Here is a 24,353-nt window from a genome sequence, read left to right as displayed (position 1 = left end):
TGTACCTCAGTGCTCAGTTTGGTCTAAGACCTTACGCATATCTTTCTGAAGTAAGATTTTTCTGGCAGTGCAGTATACATCAACCAACGGATAAAGATCAACGATGTCAGTTCTTGGAAACAGTTCATATGAAGAGTGTGTGCACGACTGTCTTAACACACACTGTCACTCTTTATTTGAAATTTTTATTGCTGCGACAAGATGATTTACAGACGGTTATGTCCATTACGAGTAATCGTGCCTAGGACAGATACACGCAAACAGCGAGTGCTGTCAGTGGAATAGCGTGTTGATAGCGTAATAGGCGATCTGTGGAATTTGATGGATAAGTGTACTCCATCGTTACTAGGTTTTGTGCCCGGTAGTGTAAATAATGGGCCCAAAGTAAATAATAGTGTGTTGTTTGTATTTTGGATATGCTGTCTTTCCTTGAAATAAGATATCTTTGTCATTTGGGTGTAAACGCACATATCTTCAATATTTATTCGATCATCTTCGGTACCGTGTACCCATTCAGTAGGTTGGATGTACGGCAAACAGTTTGTATGAATAAAGGACAGTGAACGTCTTACGCAATGTTAAGCAGATCTCTTTTCAACAGGACAAACCCGGATGATGCGTCTATGAACGTAGTTGAACTTCTTGATCGTCCACCGCATCCATATTCTCTCAGAAACAGAATGTAGCCCAACGAAGCTAACGTTCTGTTCAGCCATTGGCACTGGTGTGACCAAAAATATAAGCAGTGATAATGTTCAAACATTGCTTTCTGTACTAGCTTACTTTCCGATTTATTTAAATCTGCAATTTTCTGTTTATGTTATCGGCATTGTTGGCTTAATTTCAACAAATCTTTATTTTCGTCTTCCATGTGGTTAATTTGTCCCCGAGTATCTTGAAAATCAGACAACTCACTGATCGGTAGACTTAGGTAGAGCGCGTGATGTTTTCAGATAATGTAATGACATTGTGCATATTTTTGGTAGGAGTTGGTGGGAGGAGGAAGATAGGGGAGGAGCTGGTGTTCCAAGCACAACGCTCCAATCGATATTCATTCGACACATGTGGACAGTGGATTCTAAGCTTTAGTTTTAATATCTAAAGTTTATTTGATCTAAGCTATGAATATCGGCATATTTCTAGAGGCGCACGTGACCCCTGTAAATTAGATCGAGTTCATGTGGAGCGATTATTTCTATAGCATTTCCGAGATTTTGGACGTTACTAGTAACAGCTTGATTAATAGCAGTGTTTTATCCGTACAATAAAGTTCGGGATTTTACAAAATACTTAATTCTCAATTTTAGTTTTTATAACAGTCACAAAAACGTCGCACTAGCAGCTTCTTAAAACGGACAGCTTACTTCCTTCGTGATGCATACGTACTTACATAACGAATTTCTTTGCCTGCACTCCTGTATCCCATCGCCATTTGCCTCACTTCGTAGATTTTATGTAATAAAGTTTATAGTGTAAGTCAAGAAAATCGTCTTAACGGTATTTAGATACTGATGCTGGCCCACTACGTCAGTACTGCGTCATATATAACTTGGTAGCATCTGCGGCTTTCGGCTTGCACGCTACAGATTTAAAACGTCCAGCGCGACAGGACACGTATCCTTTCTTCAATGGCCCTGCCGGTGACAACGGGCATCTCGGAAAGAGCAAAGCTGTTAGCTTACTATGCTGAAAATAATTGAAAGACCGTGAAACCCCGAATAGGCAACAGTGTTGGACTGCTACGCCACATCAAGTAACTAGGTTTGGGAGCTTATTCGCTTTGCGAAGCATGATGGGCAGCGGTCTGTGGCAAATCTGACGACTTAGTACACCGCTGGTGCAGCCACAAGTTTTTCGTTCCGCTAACATTGTTGAACATGGGGCTCCGCAGCAGACCTCTGCGGGTTACCATGTTGACCCAATGACAGTCAGTTGCGATTGCAGTAGGCACGCCATCATAGAGATTTGACTGTGGAGGATGAATAGAAAAGTGTCAACTGATCAGATGAGTCAATCACTTTCCTTGTTAGCCCACGTCAGTGGAAGTGTTCAAATAAGATGCCATCCACGCAGACGGTTACTAGAAACGTACACTGCGCCAAAGACTGAAGCCTGTTGTGACAACATTGTGGTATGGAGGACATTTAAATGGACTTTCGTAGGGAACCGTGCTGGCAATTGGAGACACCATGACAGTTACGGGCTACCTGAACATTCCTGCGGACCACATGCATCCATTCATGCTTGATATCTTCCCCGACGACGATGGCGTTTTCCAGCAGGATAACTGTCAGCATCACTTAGTCAGAAACGGGCTGAAAATATTTGAGAAGCTGATCTGTTGGCCACCAAATTTGCATAAGCTGAAAACCGATACAACACATCTGAGACGCTATGGGGCGTCCACAAACTACCATACCGTATTTAGGGAAACAGCGTGACACGTGCGTGGACATCTGGCGACACATATCTCTGGTAACCTAGCAAGGATGAAGTGAACCCGTACCACGTACAGTTGCTGATCAACAGGTGGACCAGCAAAATATTAAATGTGGTCCTAACGTTTTGGCTCGTCAGTGTATCATTCAGCCTCCGGTAATGCGAAAATATCGCTACTTCTTTGCATTCCTTAGCAACTCGTTACGAGATGTTTTTAGTAGGTTACGAAGTAACTTGGCAACGTATTACTATTGTACTTTATTTATTGCGTAGCGTTTTCATATTATCGGATGGTGACTTCGCAAGTAGTCGAACCTGTAATGCCTATTCTGTGTAAGAAACTGGTAACTTCTGGATAAGCCAGTCAGTGATAGTTCTGACGCTGTGTAATGGAAGAACCTTTTTTTTTCCCTCCAGAGAAACAAGGATAGGTCGGCATTACCTAACATATTCCTGAACAGGATATCAGCGGAGATAGGAGGAAGCGCGAGTATGTGACGCGTGTTGTTTGTAGTAGTGTTTGAATCAGCTGGAGTGATTCAGCGGTGGTGGTGCGCGCCGGCAGACGGTGACATCCTTGAGGCGACACAGCTCAGTGGGCGAGCGCGCCGCGCTTCCTGCCGGAACACCCACGCTGCCGGTGGCGCCTGCGGTGCGGTGCTGTGCGGTGCTGTGCCGTGCCGTGCTGTGCTGAGGTGCGAGGCATGCGGCCGCAGCCGGCAGCGGCACGCCTCGTCCGGTGCGCCGCGGACTTCCCTGCGCAGGTTCAAGGAACCTGACATCAGCCGCTGCGCCACTCATAACGGACACGCGCTTTTGCCCTTACATGGCACATTCCTTTCAGCAGCCGTCGTAACTGTTCGTACACTCGGATTCGACCGTTTCAATGTTCATGAGTGTATTTCGTCAATACTGCTTCAGGAGCGAACGGGTGAAGAGGCAATGTGGCTTACACACAGTGTATAGAGTAACCGATGTCAGTCACTGGATTTGGTGAAGTAGCTATGGTGAATACTGGATACAAACTGGACAGTTACGAAAAATCAATAACTCAAGTTCCACAACTTGCCATTCAGGCAGAAGAGCTATACACAACGCACAGTTGTGAAACTCATTAATGTCCTCCTTTGGGATGTTGTTAACTCGCGCGTCACATTACCTTGAATGTCGGTTATGTCATCAAAACGTTGGCCCTTTATGTGGATTTCGACACTTATTTTTAGCGGTAGGTTCGTATTGATAACTCAGTCTCGTCACCCGTGATGATTTTTTCCAGAAAATAGTTGGCCGCGTTTTGCATTTCAGTAAACCCGCGACAGGCATACATGCGTCGTCGTTTTGTTCGGGAGTAAAAATGTGCGAGACAAACTTTGCACACACTTCTTCGTTTTTTTTAAAACATTCTGGAGAATGTCTTGAACACCTTATATATATCTACACGTTGCTGCACTGCGATTCGTGACACGACGACGCTGACGTAGTACGGTCTCACGTCAACTGCAGTCCAATTCAAATTACTTGATAGTTGACACTTCATGCGTTGTATCTGGTTTCCTCCATTCAGAGCACTCAACGTCACTCTCGAACCGTTTGCCATTGCCAAACTGCCATAACAATTAGTTTGCTTACGATTCCTTGTCCGGCTTTCTTTCCTCATGTGGTTAGATCCCGAATCCTGGCTCTGGTCCACAAGCGCGCGCGCACACGCACGCACTCACACACGAAATATACATGTTTCATACACAGCACTAACCAAACACTACTTGATCCTTCCACACCAGAAGAGATTGAGCGTCATTTACGAGTACATAATTATTATAAGATTGGCTTACATTAGATAAGCTTCGTACGACATTGCGTGAAGCCGCATTTTTGAAGGCTGCAATTAATCGGAGTACAATAGCCTTTTGCAGGTTAATAACAGCAGATCTGGCGTGTAGGAGGTCGAAGAGTGTAGTCTCGTCAGATACAGCGATTTTTCAGTCTAATCAAATTAAATCATCTTCATTCAGGTAATTGGTACAAATTTAATTTTAATTCTTTGCCGCGTCATTTCCATCATATTGACTTCTTTTTAATCTGCTTGGGTCGCCTCTAACCTGCAAGTAAATGCCAACCAGGGCTGCTCACCGGTTGTTATCGTGGCATCCCTTATAGCCAGTATGAGGATAGTGACAACGATAAATTACTGTGTTTTTACTGATAAAACTGAAATTTTGCTGCGGGGGATAGGGCTGTGCAAACAAACATTCTACAGTTTGTTTCTGTCTTGAGTTTGCTCGTAAAGGTTAGCGTGAACAAAGCGATCGTGATTTTAGTTCTGCCGCAAATCGTTGACCGCGGTTTTCTTGCATCATAGCACATCATGAAGTTGTGGTTACTTTAGAACATGAGTTTAAATTCAGGGCTACAAAGCCCTTCGTCTCCCGCAGTTACGTCATTGGTCGCTTAAAATCAACTGTCGACAGAGCATCTCCCATTTCCGTAATACCTCGCGGTAGCCTCTTCCACCATTGCTTCGCGTTACACATTAACAGCATTTGTGAAGTAACCCACCATGTTTGTGTCGCGCATATAACAGAACGGTAGCTGTACCCCAGGCAAATTAGTAAGAAAATCGGCAAATGGGGGAAAAATTTTATATATAAAGTTTTGAAACTTCGAGAAAATCCTCGTATGGGGTGTAGTAATAAGAAACAGGAAAGTTTCCCTTCCGGGGGGGCGTCGTCCCCCTTTTATCCCCTCCAAAAGTCAGTTTGTACCAGATTTTAAATTTATACGCAAGAACGCTAATTTTTCAAACAGAGCTCTTACTAACAAATATATTACTCGCAAAATTGTTCACGAAAAAGATCTTGTGCATCTTTTCATTTATACGAATGGTATTTGAGGTATAAGAATTGGAATAGAATTTCGTTAACGCAATAGTTTGCAGTTTTTGTTGCTGAGCGACGTATTGAAACGAAATATTTCGTTGTCTATATATTCTACGTGATAATATTTCTTTTGCGATCAGTATTATTGAAATCAGGAGTACGTGCCACCAAAGAAAACGTAAAGTTCCACTTCCCGTTCATTCAGCGCTCCCCTACCACTATTGTCGCTGCCTTTCCGCACTACCCAGTGTCCATTTCAGTTGAGATAATGTTGTGAACTGCCAGAGTAGTGCCAGTGTGTTTTGTTTTTGTGACAGTATTCATCAGTTTGTGGTGTTATGAAGTGCTTCTTATTAGTCTCTTTGCTTTTGTCTGGACTGAGGAAACAATAATGCTGCACCCTACTATCTGTTTTATTTGTGGTAAATCTGTTTCGGAAGAAGAGACATCAATAGTGACGAAGGGCTTGGAAACTCTGATACGCGTCAGCAAGGAATGGAAGTATGGGGCTCATAATCTTCTACAGAATGCTGGACTGATTGAAGTGCATAAGATATGTAGACGTAGATATGTAGACGTAGGTATGTAGACGTTAAGGAACGTAATATATAAGGAAACTAATTAGTCAGAATGTTGCACAAGCGGATGATAAAAGTTTGAGATCCTCTTCCTCTTATCCATTCAAATTCAATAAAGACTGTTTCATATGCGCTGAAAAGTGTGACATAGAGACGGAAACAAAAAAAACCAGTCCACAAACGCCGTGGACTGTTCGAAGTTCGCTCTTTGAAACATACTCTGTTTGAAAGAGCAGAGAAACGCGATGATTTTGGTAGAAAGGTTGTCGAACCCCCCCTCTGTTCGGAAAATAGGCCGCCCTCAAGATACCAACTTCCATGGCGCTTTTCAAGAATTATGCAGACTTATAGATAGTTCAGAGGAATGTCAATTTTCACTGCTCGATTTGTTGCAGAAAGATAATGAAGATCTCCCGCACCGAGAGATAATGACCATAAAAACTCCGACAAATAAACCGCTTCAGTGATGGGGTCTCGTTTGCCACAATGCCAAAAAAATCCGTCTTGTTTGCCACAATACCAAAAAAATCCCCCAGCTGTATGTTTTCGCGGCAATGGCCACAAACTTTTGAATCGGTGGTACAATGAACGAACAGTTAATGAAAAAGATGAGAGAAAGAGAATAGTAGAAGCAGCATCAGCTATCATCCGTGAAGATACAAGAATGACTCCTCTCAGTGTTGCCGATTACCCAGAGGTCAATTACTTGACAGAGAAAACTGAAGTTATGGTTCCAGACACTTTACACAAATTTGTGAATGGTGTGGTTTTGTCAAAACGTAGTGAACAGTCCCCTTTTAAAAAAATGCACAGCAATATTCAGTGCGATTGTGTCAGCTACAAGGCCTCGTTCATTTATCTCCCCACTGCAGCTTGGTGTTGCGGTGTACTCATTTCGTGAAGTGGAATCAAAAAACATTGTTGAAATTGCATGGAATTTGGGTTTCTGCTCTTCATATAGCACTGTGGCTTCATTTAGGGCTTCTACGTTCTGGAAACCAAATATTTCAAATGACTCGTTCTCACAGTTGGTTTTCGATAATGCTGACTTCAATATTGCACCAATGATGGGCAAAGGTACATTCCTTGCTATGGGTGGAATCAGGTGTGAGACTCCAGGGAGAGCGATAAAACATCAGAAAGTAACGAAACTCTGTCATGCCGAGATCTACTGAAACAGAGCCGGCCGGAGTGGCCGAGCGGTTCTAGGCGCTACAGTCCGGAGCCGCGCGACTGCTACGGTCGCAGGTTCGAATCCTGCCTCGGGCATGGATGTGTGTGATGTCCTTAGGTTAGTTAGGTTTAAGTAGTTCTAAATTCCAGAGGACTGATGACCTCAGCAGTTCAGTCGCCTAGTGCTCAGAGCCATTTTACTGAAACAGCAAGTGCCCAATAAATTAGTCTGCTAACATTCGATAATGGGGTTGGAATTGAAGAAAGTGTTCTGCAGAATGTCTACTCAGAACAATCATTCACTAAAGCAACAGTGCCTACCAATCACGATTTTACTTCGATGATGGGAAAGTTTTGACAGCTTTCTGTTCCTATATGGCATGGTTTTATGGATAAAATCACAACTGGAGAACCTCATACGCAATCAAAAGTATTAGCGCTTCCATCCATCAACAACCCGCCCACAGATTATAGCATTATTTTAACTGCTTTAACTTTTGCCATCACGGAGAGTAAGAAAACACAGCAAACATGTATCGTGACGTTTGATCAACCACTCTTACATGAAAGCTAAAGATATAGTTGCAGTGGAGGCTAATGGAGGGAATGAGCTATTCACTAATATAGTAATTCGATTAGGAGGCTTTTACTTGATAATGTCTTTTCTAGGAGCAATAGGATTCTTAATGAGAGACAGTGGACACTCCAACTTTCGTAGACTGTATGCTGCAGCTACTGTTCCCCATACACTTTGTGGCCGTGCATGCACGAGGGCAATTCAATCTCACAGTGCAGTCATGTGTGCTCTTTCAATCATAATACTGGAGGAAATGGCAGTCGTGGAGGAGGAGAACATGTTAAAGACTGTATTTCTGATACGAGTGGAAACTGTGCATCTTTCGGCGACTTGGAAAAAGATAAAGTGATTGAAAAGCTGAAAAATAAATTTGTTAACACAATTGATGCTATTAAGCAAAGAGGAAACTTCCCAGTTATGGACACAATACATTCAACTTTTCATCTTGGCAAAGCATTTCATCCAGGCAGAGGGTATGGAGAATTGGGAGCTCCATATAGAATGTATGAGAGCTATGCTCCCAATATTCCATACAACTGGACGCTTTCCTTACGCTAGGGCGTGTCATTTGTACCGTCAGGACATGGAAAACCCGAAAGTTACCATGAAACCCGCGGAGTTCTATAAATTCACCAAGGACAGCTTCTTTACGGTTCGACGCTCTAATAAGTATTAGTGTGGACTATGGACCGACATGACTATAGAACAAACTCTTATGAAGAACCTGAAGAGTATTGGAGGTGTTTGACACGGAAGAGATTTCACCGATAGTGTGTTGAACCGATGGATTTGCCGTGTACCAATATCCCATCAAATATGTGAAGCTATGGAACAGTTCTGTAATTTAAATTCAGTTTCGAATGATCAACATGTTGAACTGAGGAGTGGGAAGATAGAAATTGACGAGAAAATTCGCAGAACATTCCAGGTATAGTTGCAACCTGTTTATAAGGGGCAATTGTATTCATTAGGATCTGGATTAGTAGCTTCTCAGAAAGTAAATTGGTACAAAGCTATGTCTGTTGGTGAAGAAGCTCTTCGAACAGTAATTACTGTCTCGCCAAAATTTGGTTCTCTGTATGCTTGTGAACTATTAGACTTGGAAAAAAAAAGTAGATACTGTGCACGTTTCATTCCTCTGATGATTTAAGGGATTTGCTTCACGTACGAATTATCGAATGTGCCAGTATCTCTGTTTGACAGTAGTGGATTGATGCGGAAAACAAAGAAGTCGTCGCTGTACAGTCTTTTCAATCAAGTACCTGAAAGGAATATTGACAATAATGAATCGAAGTTCTTTCTTATGGATAGACTGTTTCTTATCCACCACGTCGTGTGGCCCGAGATAGGAACTTTTGGTGACACTTATAAAACCTTAATAGCCAATATTCGGACACATTATAAAGATGATGATATGATGATGTATCTGAGGGATATTCGAAAATCTCTCTGAACATAAAAATTATTGAACGCCAAAAGCGAACGATGAAGCGGACCTCACGAGAAATTTTCTTTAATGACGAAACGTTATGCGTTGAATCACAGTCTGTCGTTCTTAGTAACCTCAGCAATAAGGAAATGTTTCGAGAATGAGTAAGGTTCGCAGGAGAGCTTCTGTAAAAGTTTGGAAGGTAGGAGATGAGGTGCTGGCAGAAGTAAAGCTGTGAGGACGGGGCGTGAGTCGTGCTTGGGTATCTCAGATGATAGAGCACTTGCCCGCGAAAGGCAAAGGTCCCGAGTTCGAGTCTCGGTCCGGCACACAGTTTTAATCTGCCAAGAAGTTTCAAGGAAATGTTTATTACACAGCTTGTGCAAAAGCTCGACAGTTTTGGTATTGAAATCAGGTTTGTGGGTGAAGATGTAGATGTTGAATTTGTTGCAAAAGCAACATATGCCTCAATTTTACCGGTAAGTGATTGTAGTGGGTCAAGAAGTAGATGTTCTTGTGCTACTTATCACTCTTGCTCCAATCGATACAGACAATCCTGATGAAGGTAGGTAAAGGTAGCATCAGAACGAGGTGTTAGAGTTCTAAAGATACACGTAACTCCTCACTTGTTCATGAATGCAAGAATTCAGTGCTGTTTCTTTATGCAGTAAGTGATTGCGACAGCACTTCAGCCTTGTTTGGGAAAGGAAAGCTGCAAGCTTTCAAGCTATTCACCGGTATCCCCAATTCCATAATATTTCACAGATATTCAACAATCCTGCCTGCTCTGCTGATGACATTGCAAAAGCAGGAGAGAAATTTATACACTCGCTCTACACAAAAGCAGTAGTGTGTCCTGACGATAACATAAATGCCATTCAATTTAAATGTTTTAATGTACTCGTGTATCAGGCAAACAATGCTGCCATATTCCCTCGTTTGCCATCCACTGCTGATGCAGGCCACCTCCACTATTACCGAGTTTACCTACAAATCCAGCTATGGCTGGGGAAAAACTTGGATCCCAGAAACATCCTGATTCATATGAAACGACCACCTGCTCTAGAGAGAATACTGCTACTGCTACATCCTAGTAATTGAAGTTGTATAAATCTAAAGTAAGACTATAAAAAAAATTGTTCCATATAAACAAAAGCCTGTTTTATGAGAAATTTCACTTTTTAGCTACAAATTTCAGCACTCATAAACCAGTTACCTTGCTTGAACATGCAGCATTTGAGCCCCTCCGAGTAGAATTTCACCAGAAATATTTTCTGTCAGATAACTTCGTTAAATGAACCGTTTTTCATAAAGTTTGGAAAAAGGAAAGTAAATTACATTAATGGCCGGAGAGGAGGAATCTCTCCCGATAGGGGAGGGAACTTTGTTTTTTTACTTTTTCATGCCCCCAAGAGTGTTTTCCCAAAATTTCAAAACTTCATCAAATTTCCCCCCATTTCCCACAATTTTCCTAATTTGCCTGGACTCTACCGACAGCGGTTGTGGCAACAGTGTAGCGGCAAGTGACCGACGTCAACTAGAAATAATTTTATTCGGACTTCAATCAGCAATGCCTGCTCACAACTGACTGGTCAAATGCACATCTCCTATTTACAGTGGTTCGCTAAAGCTGTCACTGTTTTTACTGCGCTGACGTCGTTTATACCCCAGGAATAATCTTTCTCCAGCCATCCTGATTTAGGTTTTCCGTGATTTCCCTAAATCGTTTCAGGCAAATGCCGGGATGGTTCCTTTGAAAGGGCACGGCCGATTTCCTTCCCCATCCTTCCCTAACCCGAGCTTGCGCTCCGTCTCTAATGACCTCGTTGTCGACGGGACGTTAAAAAAAACAACACTAACACACTAATAATCTTTCTGCATGGATGGTGTGTATGTGGGCAGACGAGTGCTCTGCGCTTTGGAAAATCCGTGCGAAAGTTTTCATTCCCCTTCTAATTCTACGTTCAGCCACATAGTTTCGGCTCTGTTTCCGCACCAAAAACTGATACTAAAGCTAAAGAGAGAAAAGTATTTATCCAGAACACAAATAGGCAGTGCTGAAATGGTGAAATGAGATTGCATTTGTTGAGTGTTTCGGTACAAAGCTTAAATGTTATAGCTAGCATAAGAATATATTCTTAGTAATAGTATGTGCAATAGAAGCTCGTAATTATGTACTTCCTTTTCTTTAAACACTTTCTCGTGATCCTTCTGCCAGTTAAAGTATTTAACGTAAAATTTACATTTTTTAAATGTTGAAATACGAGGGTTGCGCAAAAAGTAATTCACCGCCATTTTTTTCTCAGCCGAAAACTATGAAACGAATGCGAAACGTTACGTATTTTTGAAGGCTCCTGAATGAGAGCGCCACGTTTCCGTAACTTCCGACAGATAACACGACAGGACATACATGCCCTTGTTTCGCCTCGTAAATATGTAATAGTAATCTTTAACATTGTTACACTGCGATTGTAAGACTCACAAAGTAGTAGGCCTGCTGCTAGTTGCGGAGTGTGTGTGCTGGTGGGTTAAAGGCTGTTTTGGGCCGCTGTGAATTCTCCACAGTTTTTGAAAAAGTCGGCATGGAGAAAATGAACAGTATGGCTTCAGGTGCAGTTAGACACAGTCTTGCACCCGATGGAATAGCTAGCCTTCTGCAGTGACTACGGCATATAAGCATTTAGCTATTGGTTAACACATTGGGACTCGCATTCGGGAGGACGACGGTTCTAAGCCGTGTGCGGCCATCCTGAGCGGGATTGTTTCTTTGAAAAGGCACGGCCGATTTCCTTCTCCATTCTTAATTCGAGCTTGTGCACCGTCCCTAATGACCTTGTCGACTAGACGTTAAAACACTAATTTTCCTTCTTTCAGATCTGATCATTGGGCTGGTGATGTATCAGATCTGATCATTGGGCTGGTGATGTAACACTACTAGAATTACAATCTGATAAGGTTACGAGCTGCGACCACTCAGTAACCGATACTATGACAATCTGTCTAGTGATACTGCGCCAGGAACGCAAACAAGTACGTTTTAGTTCGAAAAGCGGACATTGATACATATTCGTTAGTAATTAAAATAGATTTAATAAGTCGGTAAGATAACGGCTTCATTGCTTCAGAATAAGCCGCCAATATTTATTCAGCACGACATTCTCAATTTGTCGCTAGAACTCGATTTCCCCTTGCAGGACAGCGCTCCAGAGGGCACACAGGTCAATGACTGGGGGAAGAAGGAACCACAGGGTGTTCCCATGGCAGGAATTACACTGGCGTCTGTTTCCCTCACCTGTCCAATCTTAGTTGGAACGGCTGTATTTTCTCACGCCCGTTCCCAGAACGACGAATGACGTCTGCTGCTGACACCCGTGAGCCCTCAGCCCCCAGTAGAGATAAGGTGCCGCATTACAGCTATGCGTGCTTAGGGGCATCACCTCCGCGCAGGAAACTGTTCGTCAGTGAAGCGGTATCCCTGTTGTCGCGAGGACACCTCCCACCCATCGAATGCCGGGTTTCACTGCTTGTGACGTCGCGTAGGTGCTGTACTCTTACTTGAAGTACGCCCAACATTTCTGCTTCCCGCTCTGTCGAAACTGCGCAGCTTGTGAACTGACATAACGCAAAACATTTTAGTGTTTGAATGAGAAGAGTACTCGGGTCTGTACAGAGAACTGCGCCCGATTCCTTTCCCCACTGCGTGGGGAGGATCTGACATGGGAATAACCAATTTTGATCAAATTTCGCAAGGACGTTATGTATTGAAAATACAGACACACGTATTACGGCGTTTTGCTAGACACTCCCTAGTGTTCGATGGTGGAAAATAGTATATTTCCTGCAGTATCTTGGGTTCCCGTCATTCAATGAGTCTAGCAGAGCGAGGTCGGCGGTGAAGCGGTCAAGGCTGGTCCGTGTTCGGTTCTTGGTTGTGGCGTTTTTTCATTAGATATTTTTTCGGTGTATCTGATAATAGAAAACTGACGATAGTAGTAGTAGTAGTAGTAGTAGTAGTAGTAGTAGTAATAGTAGTAGTAGTATCTTTCTTTGCTTTGTTGTGAAATAAAACAGCGGGAGGTGTGATTAATAATCAAATGAGTATATATTGTAATGTATTTACAGTTATTTTCATCGTGATACACGGTGCGAAAATACACTAAATGTGTATTATTGCCTAATGCTAACTGATCTTCTATTCGTGAGCGTTCTCTCAATCAGTGGACTGAAATTTACCGTAGAAGGGGCAAAATCTATAAATATGTTTCGCACCTTGCGCAACACACGAACGAAATCGCGCTGCATTGACATGTTTTCCGGTAGGGAAGAGTGGGGCTACAAGTTCCGATTTTTAGTTAACCGCAAAATTCGTTAAGAATACTTTATTTTAGTATTCATGCGATGCAATCATAATTAACTTACATATGTCACTTTGATATTAAGACAATAATTTGGGTCACTTGTGACATTTTTAGTGATGATATTTTAATGTCTAAAGTCGTAAAATAACAACTTACCCCAACTTAGGGTAACAAGCCGGGGTAAGTTATTATCATATTTGTTAAAGCTATTATTTGTGAAATAAAAAACTAAATTATTAAACCGTCTGTTTATTTATGTAATAATAAACAATGCCGCACGAATCATCAGGTAAACAATTGTTTGTTGTATAACAAGTAACAATAATTTGCACTGAAACGATTATTAACCCTTTAGTAATTAACAGCTTATCAAATAACTTGTAACTATTCAGCCTTGATAACTCATTCTTCAATCATATTGGCCTTGTCTAAGGTTCAAAATATTGCCGTCATAGGCAGAAAACGTATATACTTACAATTAATCATCAGAAGGTATATCACAATCACAGTTCGAGCATAGGTAGTCTAATAAGGCTTGATTCTGCCTACATCGGGAATGGGCCCAGTTATTACATTCTTGACACTGAACCCATTCTTCACCAGAACATAAATTAAAGTAACTGGCACAGCGCAGTAGACGATAATGCTTTAAACTGTCATCTCCACTCTCAGACCTTTCACTACTGGTTTGTAAAACCTGTCATTTAACAGACTTTCCCTTCCCTTTGCCTTTACCATTCCCTCGTGTTGTTTTACCTTTCCATTTTCCTTTATTTTTTTTCTCACTTTTTCATTGTTAATGTTCACTTTCCTTGTCTTGCTTTGCTCTTCTAAGGTTTGTTTTACTGGAGTATCGATTAAAATAGCGGATTTTCTAAGACGTCTCTTGTTTATTCCAAGACTTGGCGGTGCCTTCCAAAAAAGACGTACTGCTTCTGGAGAGAAAGGGACTTGATCTCAGAGTTGTTCTTCTGACACCAGAAACTGCAGGCAGATTAACGACCCCTGATGGACCTGCGAATCAACGATTTGTCTTGTATGTGTACTAATGTTTACAGTTTCAGATGCATTAACGTATATGCTAATAACAGTCGCAGATACTGCTCCGACCTATTGTTCGTGGTGTCATGTGAAATGCCTAAAGCCACAGCTGATGCGTTTACTAAAATTAAAGGGCGATCTGTGATATACGATGGAGCATAGTCGTTTCCTGTAAAAACTTTGGGGGTCATAAGGCGAAATGCCAGCTTTTCTGAAAGCGCTCATTACGTTTATGGGAGTCACTGCACGAGGTAGTATTCCATTGGTGTTACTAATGAATTGTGGCAAGTTGTTCCGAGCTCACAACATGCCCCCAAAAAACGGAACATCCAGCCCCAATCACACACGTTGAAATAAAAGCAAGATATTGGTTACGTTCCGATACATAGGTAATTTACACACAGTGTACCAAAACAGTAGATAAATCCTTACAATAAAACACTGAAACACTAAAGGCTACTCGATAAAATTTGTGAGATGATCAGAAACATCAAATACGAAAATATTTACTTACGTGAACCAGCGACACACGTGCTGTCGTTACGAAGTTCCGGGGACCACTAGTCTGTTTATGATGGGTGCCGTCGGTGTTCTGTGGCTTTTCATTTCACAACATGTTTACTTCATATTCATACCTCTTTCCCTCGCGGAGTTACTTCTATCCGAACAACTTACCTCGGTAAGGTCTAGCCCCTCTGTCCTCTACTAGGTTCGTGGGAAACATATCAGATTCACATTACTGAAATCATTTCTGTATGATATCAATTGGGCTGTGTACCAGTAATAATGTATAAAAGCATCTCCTGAAAGACCGGCGTGGACAACTGGTTACGGACCAATGCATGAGTTTTGATACCATTCGCCCAGTCTCGTAACTATGTGCCTTCTGTGATGTCGCACGATTTTGAAGTCCTACTATGAAATTCTTTACCTGTCAGAAAAAGTAAAATCTAGTGCGTCGTGTATTAGGATGAAAATAAGTCAGTACATTACATAAACTTACTTGATTATTAATCACACCTCACTATGTTTTACTGTAGAAAGGAAAGAAAGGTATTCCCAGTATCACAATATTATCACACACACCGAAAATAATACCGAACGAAAGAAAAGGCACAACCAGAAATCGAGCATAGACAAGCTGCTCGATAGTGTAATGCCTTGACCTCTCTGCTATGCACATTGAATGACGAGTAACCAAGCTATAACATGAAAAAATAAAAGTGTTAGTAACTCGAACATTATTAAAGGTGGACCCCATATTATATTAATAAAGTTTTTCAGACGAGCTTACGATGTGTAGCATTGAAAAAACGATTCGATTTTCCGTTATCAACTTTGAACCCAGTTCTTTCAAAAACTAGGAGTATTTGGTAATAGATACAGATCATCACCGAAAAATTTGATCAAAATTGGTGACGCACATGCCAGACCCTCTGCCTATGAGCAAATATCATAAACATTTCGTTCGTTACGACGGCTGAGATTTTGTTAGATAAGGCTTCACCTCTTCCTGATAACGACAGTGGAGCAATCAAGCGTTCAGTTGTTAGGGGCATCGTTCCAAAACCGTGTGAATAGAAGACCTCCATTAAGATATTTGGGCTTTGGTTACTCTTCTCTCGCACAGGAACCCAATTTTAACTAACTGCTGTTGTATACCATTAGGCAGGTATTTGGCCGGAGGGGGCGATGAGCTCTGACGCCACCTTCAGTCACATCCCATGTGTGTTCGATTGGGTTCAGATATGGCGAGTTGGGGGGGCCAGCACATCAACTGCAACTCGCCACTGTGTTCCTCGAATCATTCCATCAGACTCCTGGGCGTGTGACATATCTCATTATCTTGCTGAAAAATGCCACTCCTATCTTGAAACACAATCGTCATGAAGGGGTGTGCGTGGTCTGCAACCCCAGTGGTACCATACTACTTACCCGTCATGGTGCCTGGAACGAGTTCCACAGGACCCATTGTTCCCCAGAGCGTGATGGAGCCGCCGCCAGCTTGTCTCCGTCCCGCAGTACAGGTGTGAAGGAGCTCTTCCCCTGGTAAACGACGGATTTGCGCCCTCCCATTGGCATGATGAAGGAATCTGTGTTCATCAGACCATGCAGCGCTCTGCCACTGCTCCGAAGTCCAGTGCCGATGGTCACATGCCCTTTTCAGTCGTACAGGCCCATGTCGTGGTGTTAACATTGGCACGTGCGTGGGTCGTAGGCTGCGGAGGCCGATCTTTAGGTGCACTGTGTGTTCGCACTTGTACTCTGCTGACTCTGATGTTGGTTCCGCCACAGTTCGCCGCCTGTCCTGTTTAACCAGACTGCGCAGCCAATGACACCAGATACCTGCAATAAGGATCGCCTCGTGTTGAAGATAGTCACCGAAGCACTCCTCAGTCAAGTCGTGCATTTTTCGAAATGCTCCTGCCGAGCCTCCGGGCCATCGCAGTCCGCCCTATTTCAAAGTCCGATAGATCGCGCGCGCCTTCCCCATCTGCAAATGGACAGTATGCTCACTGATATTACATGTAATGTGCCAACTGACGCTGCCATCGCCTGGACAGGTTTATATAAATAGTAGGTGGATGGTCATAATGTTGTGGGTGATCAGCGTACTGCATGATACTTAACATACACGATATTGTTAATAAACTGAAATAACGGTGAAATGTTAACGGTTATGATGTGTTGATTGTATGAAACATCCGCTTACATGCCTCACTAAATTAATAAAGCTACTCAACCTCGAATATCGGTAGTGACAAATAAATGAAAATCTTACCCTATCTATGAATTTCGTTTTATCTTTCAAAAACTCATTAGTCATATCGTAGTTAAAAAGCTTTCTCTTTTGCTGGAACAAGAAATACGTATACGACTGAAGGATATCTGACCGATTATCTTTAGTAGCGCGTCTGAGACGGGCCGACGTGTTTATCCAGGGCGCGTCAAGTTGTGCCCAGCTATTTGTGGATACTTCTTTACCGCTTTGAACGATGCACAAAGGATTTCTTCACGAGCCAAACCAAAAAAGTATATTCTACTTTATACTCCGTGTTTCCAGTACCTTAATAGACACTTCATTTGCTTAATTCGGGTGTCAGTAATTCCCATTTTGTTCATAATGTTGACAGCGGGCAATCGTATCGTTCTGTCGATACATTTGACGTGAAGGTGCGAAGTATCCGTAGGTATTTCTACCAGACCGCCTGAAACGTAGATTTACCATAAATTTTCGTCACACACGGATAGTAGTCAACCAACACGGCTGACATTGGTCCACTTAGAGTCGTTCCTTTCCTGTTAACATGATTCCAACATAACGGTGCATAATTTGTCGCCAGTAAAGAAAGGAGGATGCACTGGTACATAATAACGCATCTTTCAGAAATCTCTCTCTCTCTCTCTCTCTCTCTCTCTCTCTCTCTCTCTCTCTCTCTCTGTGTGTGTGTGTGTGTGTGTGTGTGTGTGTGTGTGTGTGCGTGCGCGGGGGGGGGGGGGGGGGTTACATTTCCGTGATTGTGGAACTATTCTTCAGTCGGTATTGAAAAAGTATATATTAGTTGATAGTTCACAGGACTTCGTATAGCTTAAAAAACGTTATGTCCTTACCAGTAAAACAGTACGTCAGTGAAAACTTTTTGCCTGAATAACGAGATATAATTAGAGCGGGAGTTGCGCCCAACAAGGTAATCCTACTGGATACACGAGCCTGGTACGTCATACCCATGACGTCATCACTAAGCAACACTGCCGCTCCGAAAACGTCGGGCTGTGTATACATGTATGTACAAAGCACTTTGCCTCCGCTTTGGTAACTGCATTAAACGATTTCACTGAAATGGTCCTCAGTTCGAATGTTTTGTTCTATAGTTCGTTTTTTGATACGGCGCTAAAATTTAGGAGCGATGCAGGTGTTTGGGAAAGGAAGGTGCGTCTCGTTGCTGATGGGTTGGGCGTATTTTATAGCTGTCGACAAGGTCGTCCGTTAAACGAAACGGGACTCTGTATCATTTACGTTGAGTGTCCTTGAGAAAGTACTACGAATGCTTAACATTTTATACTACCTGTTTGGCGAAAGCTTAGCCTGTCTAACCTGAACTTCAGTAAAAAGCAAAGGGGCTCGTTGTTTGACATTCAGTAAGGTTTGCGGAGTGACGTCTCCTAGGCTAATATTGCACTGTCAAAGTTATTTGAAAAATCTTCTACAAAAGCTCGGCCCATGGTCATACTTTAAGTGTTTGATAAAAATGGCGCAGAACACTACGATTTTTTTGAAACGCCTTTTTTGTAAAAGATATTTGTTAAAGGCCTTTTACAATCTTAGGCGGACATTAAAGGTATTTCCTTCTAGTAGACCTACGTTTATCTTGAACAGTCGCTATTCCTCTGTTTCAGAAACCATATTCCAGGCTGTATCCCATCTTGCTTCCGTTCCCAATGACGCGGTGACTTACGAATGAAAATTTTGTCGGTGCGGAAGTGGGAGGTATATATAGGGAAGGGCTGAGTAGAGGGGGAGCCGCGCTCGGGCCGTCTCGTGCGCACTCGGCTCGGACTTCGGCAGCCGGCCGTGTGGGTAAAAGTCGACAGATGCTCTTGGAGCGCCGAAGCGAGAGGAGGGTGTGTGCCGTTGCGCCCGTTCCCGTTCCCGTCTGCGTCTGTACGAGTTCAACGTGTGTGTGAGAGGCACAAGTGAAGTGACATGATTTCTTCGAAACTACATACAGCTGCCGAACTGGTGGATATTATCTGATGACAGAACGTGTGTCAGTGTTCTTCAGTGGTGAAGTGCTTTTGCTTTTCTCCCCGCGGGGGGACGGTGCCCTTCACGTAAAGGGAAGTCCGACGTCCTGTTTCGTAGACGTCTGGGATGCGGAATTCAACGCCCCAGAATGAAGGAACACTTTTATGATAATAGTCCTTTGGGCTTTGCCTCATCACCAAAGTTCCAAACTATGGACTCGGATTTCTCGCGAGATGAGTGGTCGCCCGGCCCTTGGAGTCCTGCAGAGGTTTTAGTAGCAAGAACTCTCACATGTTTATGTGCCACATTAGCGTCTCGCTTCTACAGGTTCCTAGCCAGATTCTCGGGTGAGTAACTGTATATAGCACATAACGTATTACAGCTTTTAATAATTCTGGTTATATTCTCTATGAATTGTCAAAACTTAAGTCAGTAGTTAGTGTATGTCATGAGAAAAACAGTCAGTGGAAAGACTGCTTGGGTGAAGTTACGTAGACGTGGCCTTAAACTGAGCCGCTGCGTAGGCGGGCAGCTTTCTGTACTGGCAATGACTCTTTAAATTTTGGAGGCCTACATGGGTGCCCGTAACGAGTTGTCAAATTGTGGCACCGTTTCGAGCCGTCGATGGAAATTGATTTTGTAAACTGAATAGTAGTTTTATAGGTGAAGATTTCATTTGGGATCCGTGGAACTTAACGGAAAGACTCGCAACTTCTGTTATATTATACATCGGATATTTAAAATGGAAAGAATAATGCTTAAAGAAACACATTCTGTTTCCGGCTTTAGATTTTACATTGAGAATGCTTCTTACGCAACCTGAATGAAACGTTAAAACTCGCATACACTGCAAGGTTAGTGGTACGCTGTAACATGTGAGTAACTACAACATGAATTGCGCGAGATTTTGAAACAGCTGTTCGTCGCCAGCTCGTGCCTGTCAGGGAAACTACAGCCAGTTAGTAGTGGTGACCTAAAGCGGCGCTGCCGGTGTGTTCGTCTCTCACTTGTCTACCGCCTGTGGGCGATAACACGGTGTACGGGTTCCGTTATCAGTGAACCAGTTCAGCGACTTTTTGCTCCTGTTTTCTTACGCTCGCGCCAGTGCGGGGTCCCTGCAAGTGTTCAAAGACTCTTACGCTATAACTTTGCGTATTGCAAGCTCTTGTTTATTTTTCTGGTCGATGTGATAAATGACTTATCATTCGCCCATAATTATATGAAGAGCAATCGATTGTTGGATTGTTTGTCTTCAAATAGTCGCTTTCTGTGGTAAGACAAACGTTGACTTGCGGAAGAAATAGATAACGGCACGTTGCATAATCATTGCAAAGGGTAAAATGTTTGTGTAATACGGTCAAGGACAAATATAATAAATGTCGAATTCTGTTGCATTTTTGGCCATGTCATCTTGTAGTATGCAAAATATTGCGAAAATGTTTAAGATTTTGCCACTGCTGCTTCTGGGACTTCTGTGGGCGAGAAGGTTGGCGTGGCTTGCTAGCGCCTTCCGAAATTTGCGGGTGTGCCAGGGAGAGACTGTCTCGTCCAAATCAAGGTCTGGGAACTACGTCTGTTCTGAAACGAAAGAAATGTGATACTTCTTAAGACAAAACATACGGTAGCGTCATAAAATCATTTCCTTGCTCTTTAAAAAAGGGCCATGCACTAGGGAACAACAAGCATGCCTCTCGACTCGTTAAATCCTCGTCCAGTAAGAAAATGTCTTGCACTTCATTATCATGACTATTCCTTTAGTAAAATCTTTCGCCGACAGTGTCATACTCTAATTGCGTGGTCAGTAAGTACATAGAGGAACGGGAGGCGGCGATACTGGTGCTGAGAGACTGTCTCGTCCAAATCAAGGTCTGGGAACTACGTCTGTTCTGAAACGAAAGAAATGTGATACTTCTTAAGACAAAACATACGGTAGCGTCATAAAATCATTTCCTTGCTCTTTAAAAAAGGGCCATGCACTAGGGAACAACAAGCATGCCTCTCGACTCGTTAAATCCTCGTCCAGTAAGAAAATGTCTTGCACTTCATTATCATGACTATTCCTTTAGTAAAATCTTTCGCCGACAGTGTCATACTCTAATTGCGTGGTCAGTAAGTACATAGAGGAACGGGAGGCGGCGATACTGGTGCTGAGAGACTGTCTCGTCCAAATCAAGGTCTGGGAACTACGTCTGTTCTGAAACGAAAGAAATGTGATACTTCTTAAGACAAAACATACGGTAGCGTCATAAAATCATTTCCTTGCTCTTTAAAAAAGGGCCATGCACTAGGGAACAACAAGCATGCCTCTCGACTCGTTAAATCCTCGTCCAGTAAGAAAATGTCTTGCACTTCATTATCATGACTATTCCTTTAGTAAAATCTTTCGCCGACAGTGTCATACTCTAATTGCGTGGTCAGTAAGTACATAGAGGAACGGGAGGCGGCGATACTGGTGCTGAGAGACTGTCTCGTCCAAATCAAGGTCTGGGAACTACGTCTGTTCTGAAACGAAAGAAATGTGATACTTCTTAAGACAAAACATACGGTAGCGTCATAAAATCATTTCCTTGCTCTTTAAAAAAGGGCCATGCACTAGGGAACAACAAGCATGCCTCTCGACTCGTTAAATCCTCGTCCAGTAAGAAAATGTCTTGCACTTCATTATCATGACTATTCCTTTAGTAAAATCTTTCGCCGACAGTGTCATACTCTAATTGCGTGGTCAGTAAGTACATAGAGGAACGGGAGGCGGCGATACTGGTGCTGAGAGACTGTCTCGTCCAAATCAAGGTCTGGGAACTACGTCTGTTCTGAAACGAAAGAAATGTGATACTTCTTAAGACAAAACATACGGTAGCGTCATAAAATCATTTCCTTGCTCTTTAAAAAAGGGCCATGCACTAGGGAACAACAAGCATGCCTCTCGACTCGTTAAATCCTCGTCCAGTAAGAAAATGTCTTGCACTTCATTATCATGACTATTCCTTTAGTAAAATCTTTCGCCGACAGTGTCATACTCTAATTGCGTGGTCAGTAAGTACATAGAGGAACGGGAGGCGGCGATACTGGTGCTGAGAGACTGTCTCGTCCAAATCAAGGTCTGGGAACTACGTCTGTTCTGAAACGAAAGAAATGTGATACTTCTTAAGACAAAACATACGGTAGCGTCATAAAATCATTTCCTTGCTCTTTAAAAAAGGGCCATGCACTAGGGAACAACAAGCATGCCTCTCGACTCGTTAAATCCTCGTCCAGTAAGAAAATGTCTTGCACTTCATTATCATGACTATTCCTTTAGTAAAATCTTTCGCCGACAATGTCATACTCTAATTGCGTGGTCAGTAAGTACATAGAGGAACGGGAGGCGGCGATACTGGTGCTGGTTACTCGGCGCGGATACCATGCGGCGTTCTGTATACAGATGGAGATTTAGGGTAACACCGAATTTTATAACATGCTGTTTCGTATAGTTTTTCTTGAACAAATTAAGTAAGAACTTCGCTGGTTGTCAGTGAAGGCACACTACCTCCTCTTTGAAATCCTTCTTATGTCAGATGATTTGGAAATACTGTAATACGGCAGTTTTTCCAAGTTGAAATCAATCTTTTAAAATGATTTTCAAACTTCCTTCCACTAGTTTGTGTCAGCATTGGAAAAGTACCGCCAGGCTGGTACAGTAACTGCAAACAAGAGGAAACTTGATGTTATTGCAATGACCGTGGCATCCATGGCTACATATTTTTTCCCTGTACAATGCAGTAACCAATCTTAGACGTTAGCACTAAGGCGTGGTAGCGAAGGTTCCGTTATTTTTCAGCTCCATTTATTCGCAGGCCGTATTCTCACGCTTGCAATTGTGCATGTCGGATCAGAAGATACCGGTGCAATCACTGACCGTCACTGCTTCCTCGAGTGACTGAGTTGCCGTAGTGACACTAAGAAAAAAAATTCAGCATCAGACGCGTAGATATCATGTGTAGCGTTTCGTTGTGTGTTGTTCAAATACCTTTTACCATTTCGCTTAACTGATGATGATGATGATGATGATGATGATGATGATGATGATGATAAGACGCATGCTTTTTTTCCGTGGAAACTTGATCATGAAGTTTAGATTGTGTGTTGATTTTGACGACTGTAAAGCACATCGTTGCGATGTCTCGTTTGAAACAAACTTTGTGACGAATTTTTACCATCAGCTACAGAAGTTACATAGCGCTGTGTTCAGAAGGTGTTGCTTCCCATAAATTTTGGTAGAGTTGCATATAGCCCATTTAAGTCGCTTGTGCATTCCATTTTCCGTTACAGAATGCTGTGTGTAGCCCAATTTTCTCTGTAACGGTAAGATAAAACTTGAATCTCTGGAAGTACCGTAGTCTTACTTCAGTACGTATTTGTGTCGAGCATTAAGACTGCGTCAATATGACTTCAAGGAACGCACCAGCTGAAGTAGAGTACGTCTCCCTTCAGCGTTTGTTTTTGTGAACAAAGAAAGCCATGTAACTGATACGAAGAACCTGACACGTCTGATGCGCCAAAGAAATTAATTAACCAACACGATTGTGCGGTAGTTATGAATGCAACACTAATGAAATCAGAGCTTTCTCATAATTTGAAGTTGGGAGGTTTGTTCATTTTTTCTCTATAAAGACCATGAAATAAACTTCCCTTGAGAATTCCAATGGGATATTAGTTGGAGATAAGTAGGTGCAAGATGGTCAGCATACACGCAGAATAGTTGAATATTGTTGCTGTGGAAGACAATTTTCACAGATTACGCATAATGTCAACATTTTAGAGCAAGGATCCAAGTCAGGAATCTATTTAATACAATTTAAATCGACTGCTTAAGTCAAAAGCTTACAAAAAAATTGAAGCTTTAAGTAAGTTCGATGTTTCTCGAAAGAGTGGTATTGTATCTTCGTGAAAATTGGAGTTCAGAAAACAGACTCCCATACTCTCTCTTCAGTGGGAGTCTTAAGCTCTTCGGTCCTTCGCAATGGCCAGTTGGAAGGAACTTAACAATAGGCCGTAGAGTCTCGACCTGATGAAGTAATGGCCTTAGTTGGAGCTTGTCATTGTAATATATACCCAGTTACGACTTGTAGGCTTTCTCGATATTGTTTTCAGCGGAA

At 42.5% G+C, this 24,353-nt stretch overlaps 1 protein-coding gene across 2 annotated transcripts in view; it reads left to right on the top strand.

The window, feature by feature from the left end:
• LOC124617232 (protein spitz-like) overlaps positions 1-24,353 on the top strand; it is a 496,434-nt gene that overhangs the window by 374,479 nt on the left and 97,602 nt on the right. Inside the window, exon 1 of one of the 2 annotated variants that reach the window (XM_047145248.1) lies at positions 19,081-19,565. The exons of the other annotated variant lie outside the window; for it this stretch is intronic. Within the exon in view, the coding sequence (XP_047001204.1) occupies positions 19,367-19,565 (199 nt within the window). The 5' untranslated portion in view covers positions 19,081-19,366. Of the gene's footprint in view, positions 1-19,080; positions 19,566-24,353 lie in introns of those variants that run through there. 2 annotated transcript variants of the gene reach the window in all.

Source organism: Schistocerca americana, chromosome 1 (genome assembly GCF_021461395.2).
Source record: "Schistocerca americana isolate TAMUIC-IGC-003095 chromosome 1, iqSchAmer2.1, whole genome shotgun sequence".
In the NCBI taxonomy this organism is placed as follows: Eukaryota; Metazoa; Arthropoda; class Insecta; order Orthoptera; family Acrididae; genus Schistocerca; species Schistocerca americana.
This window is presented reverse-complemented; position numbering and strand designations above follow the sequence as displayed.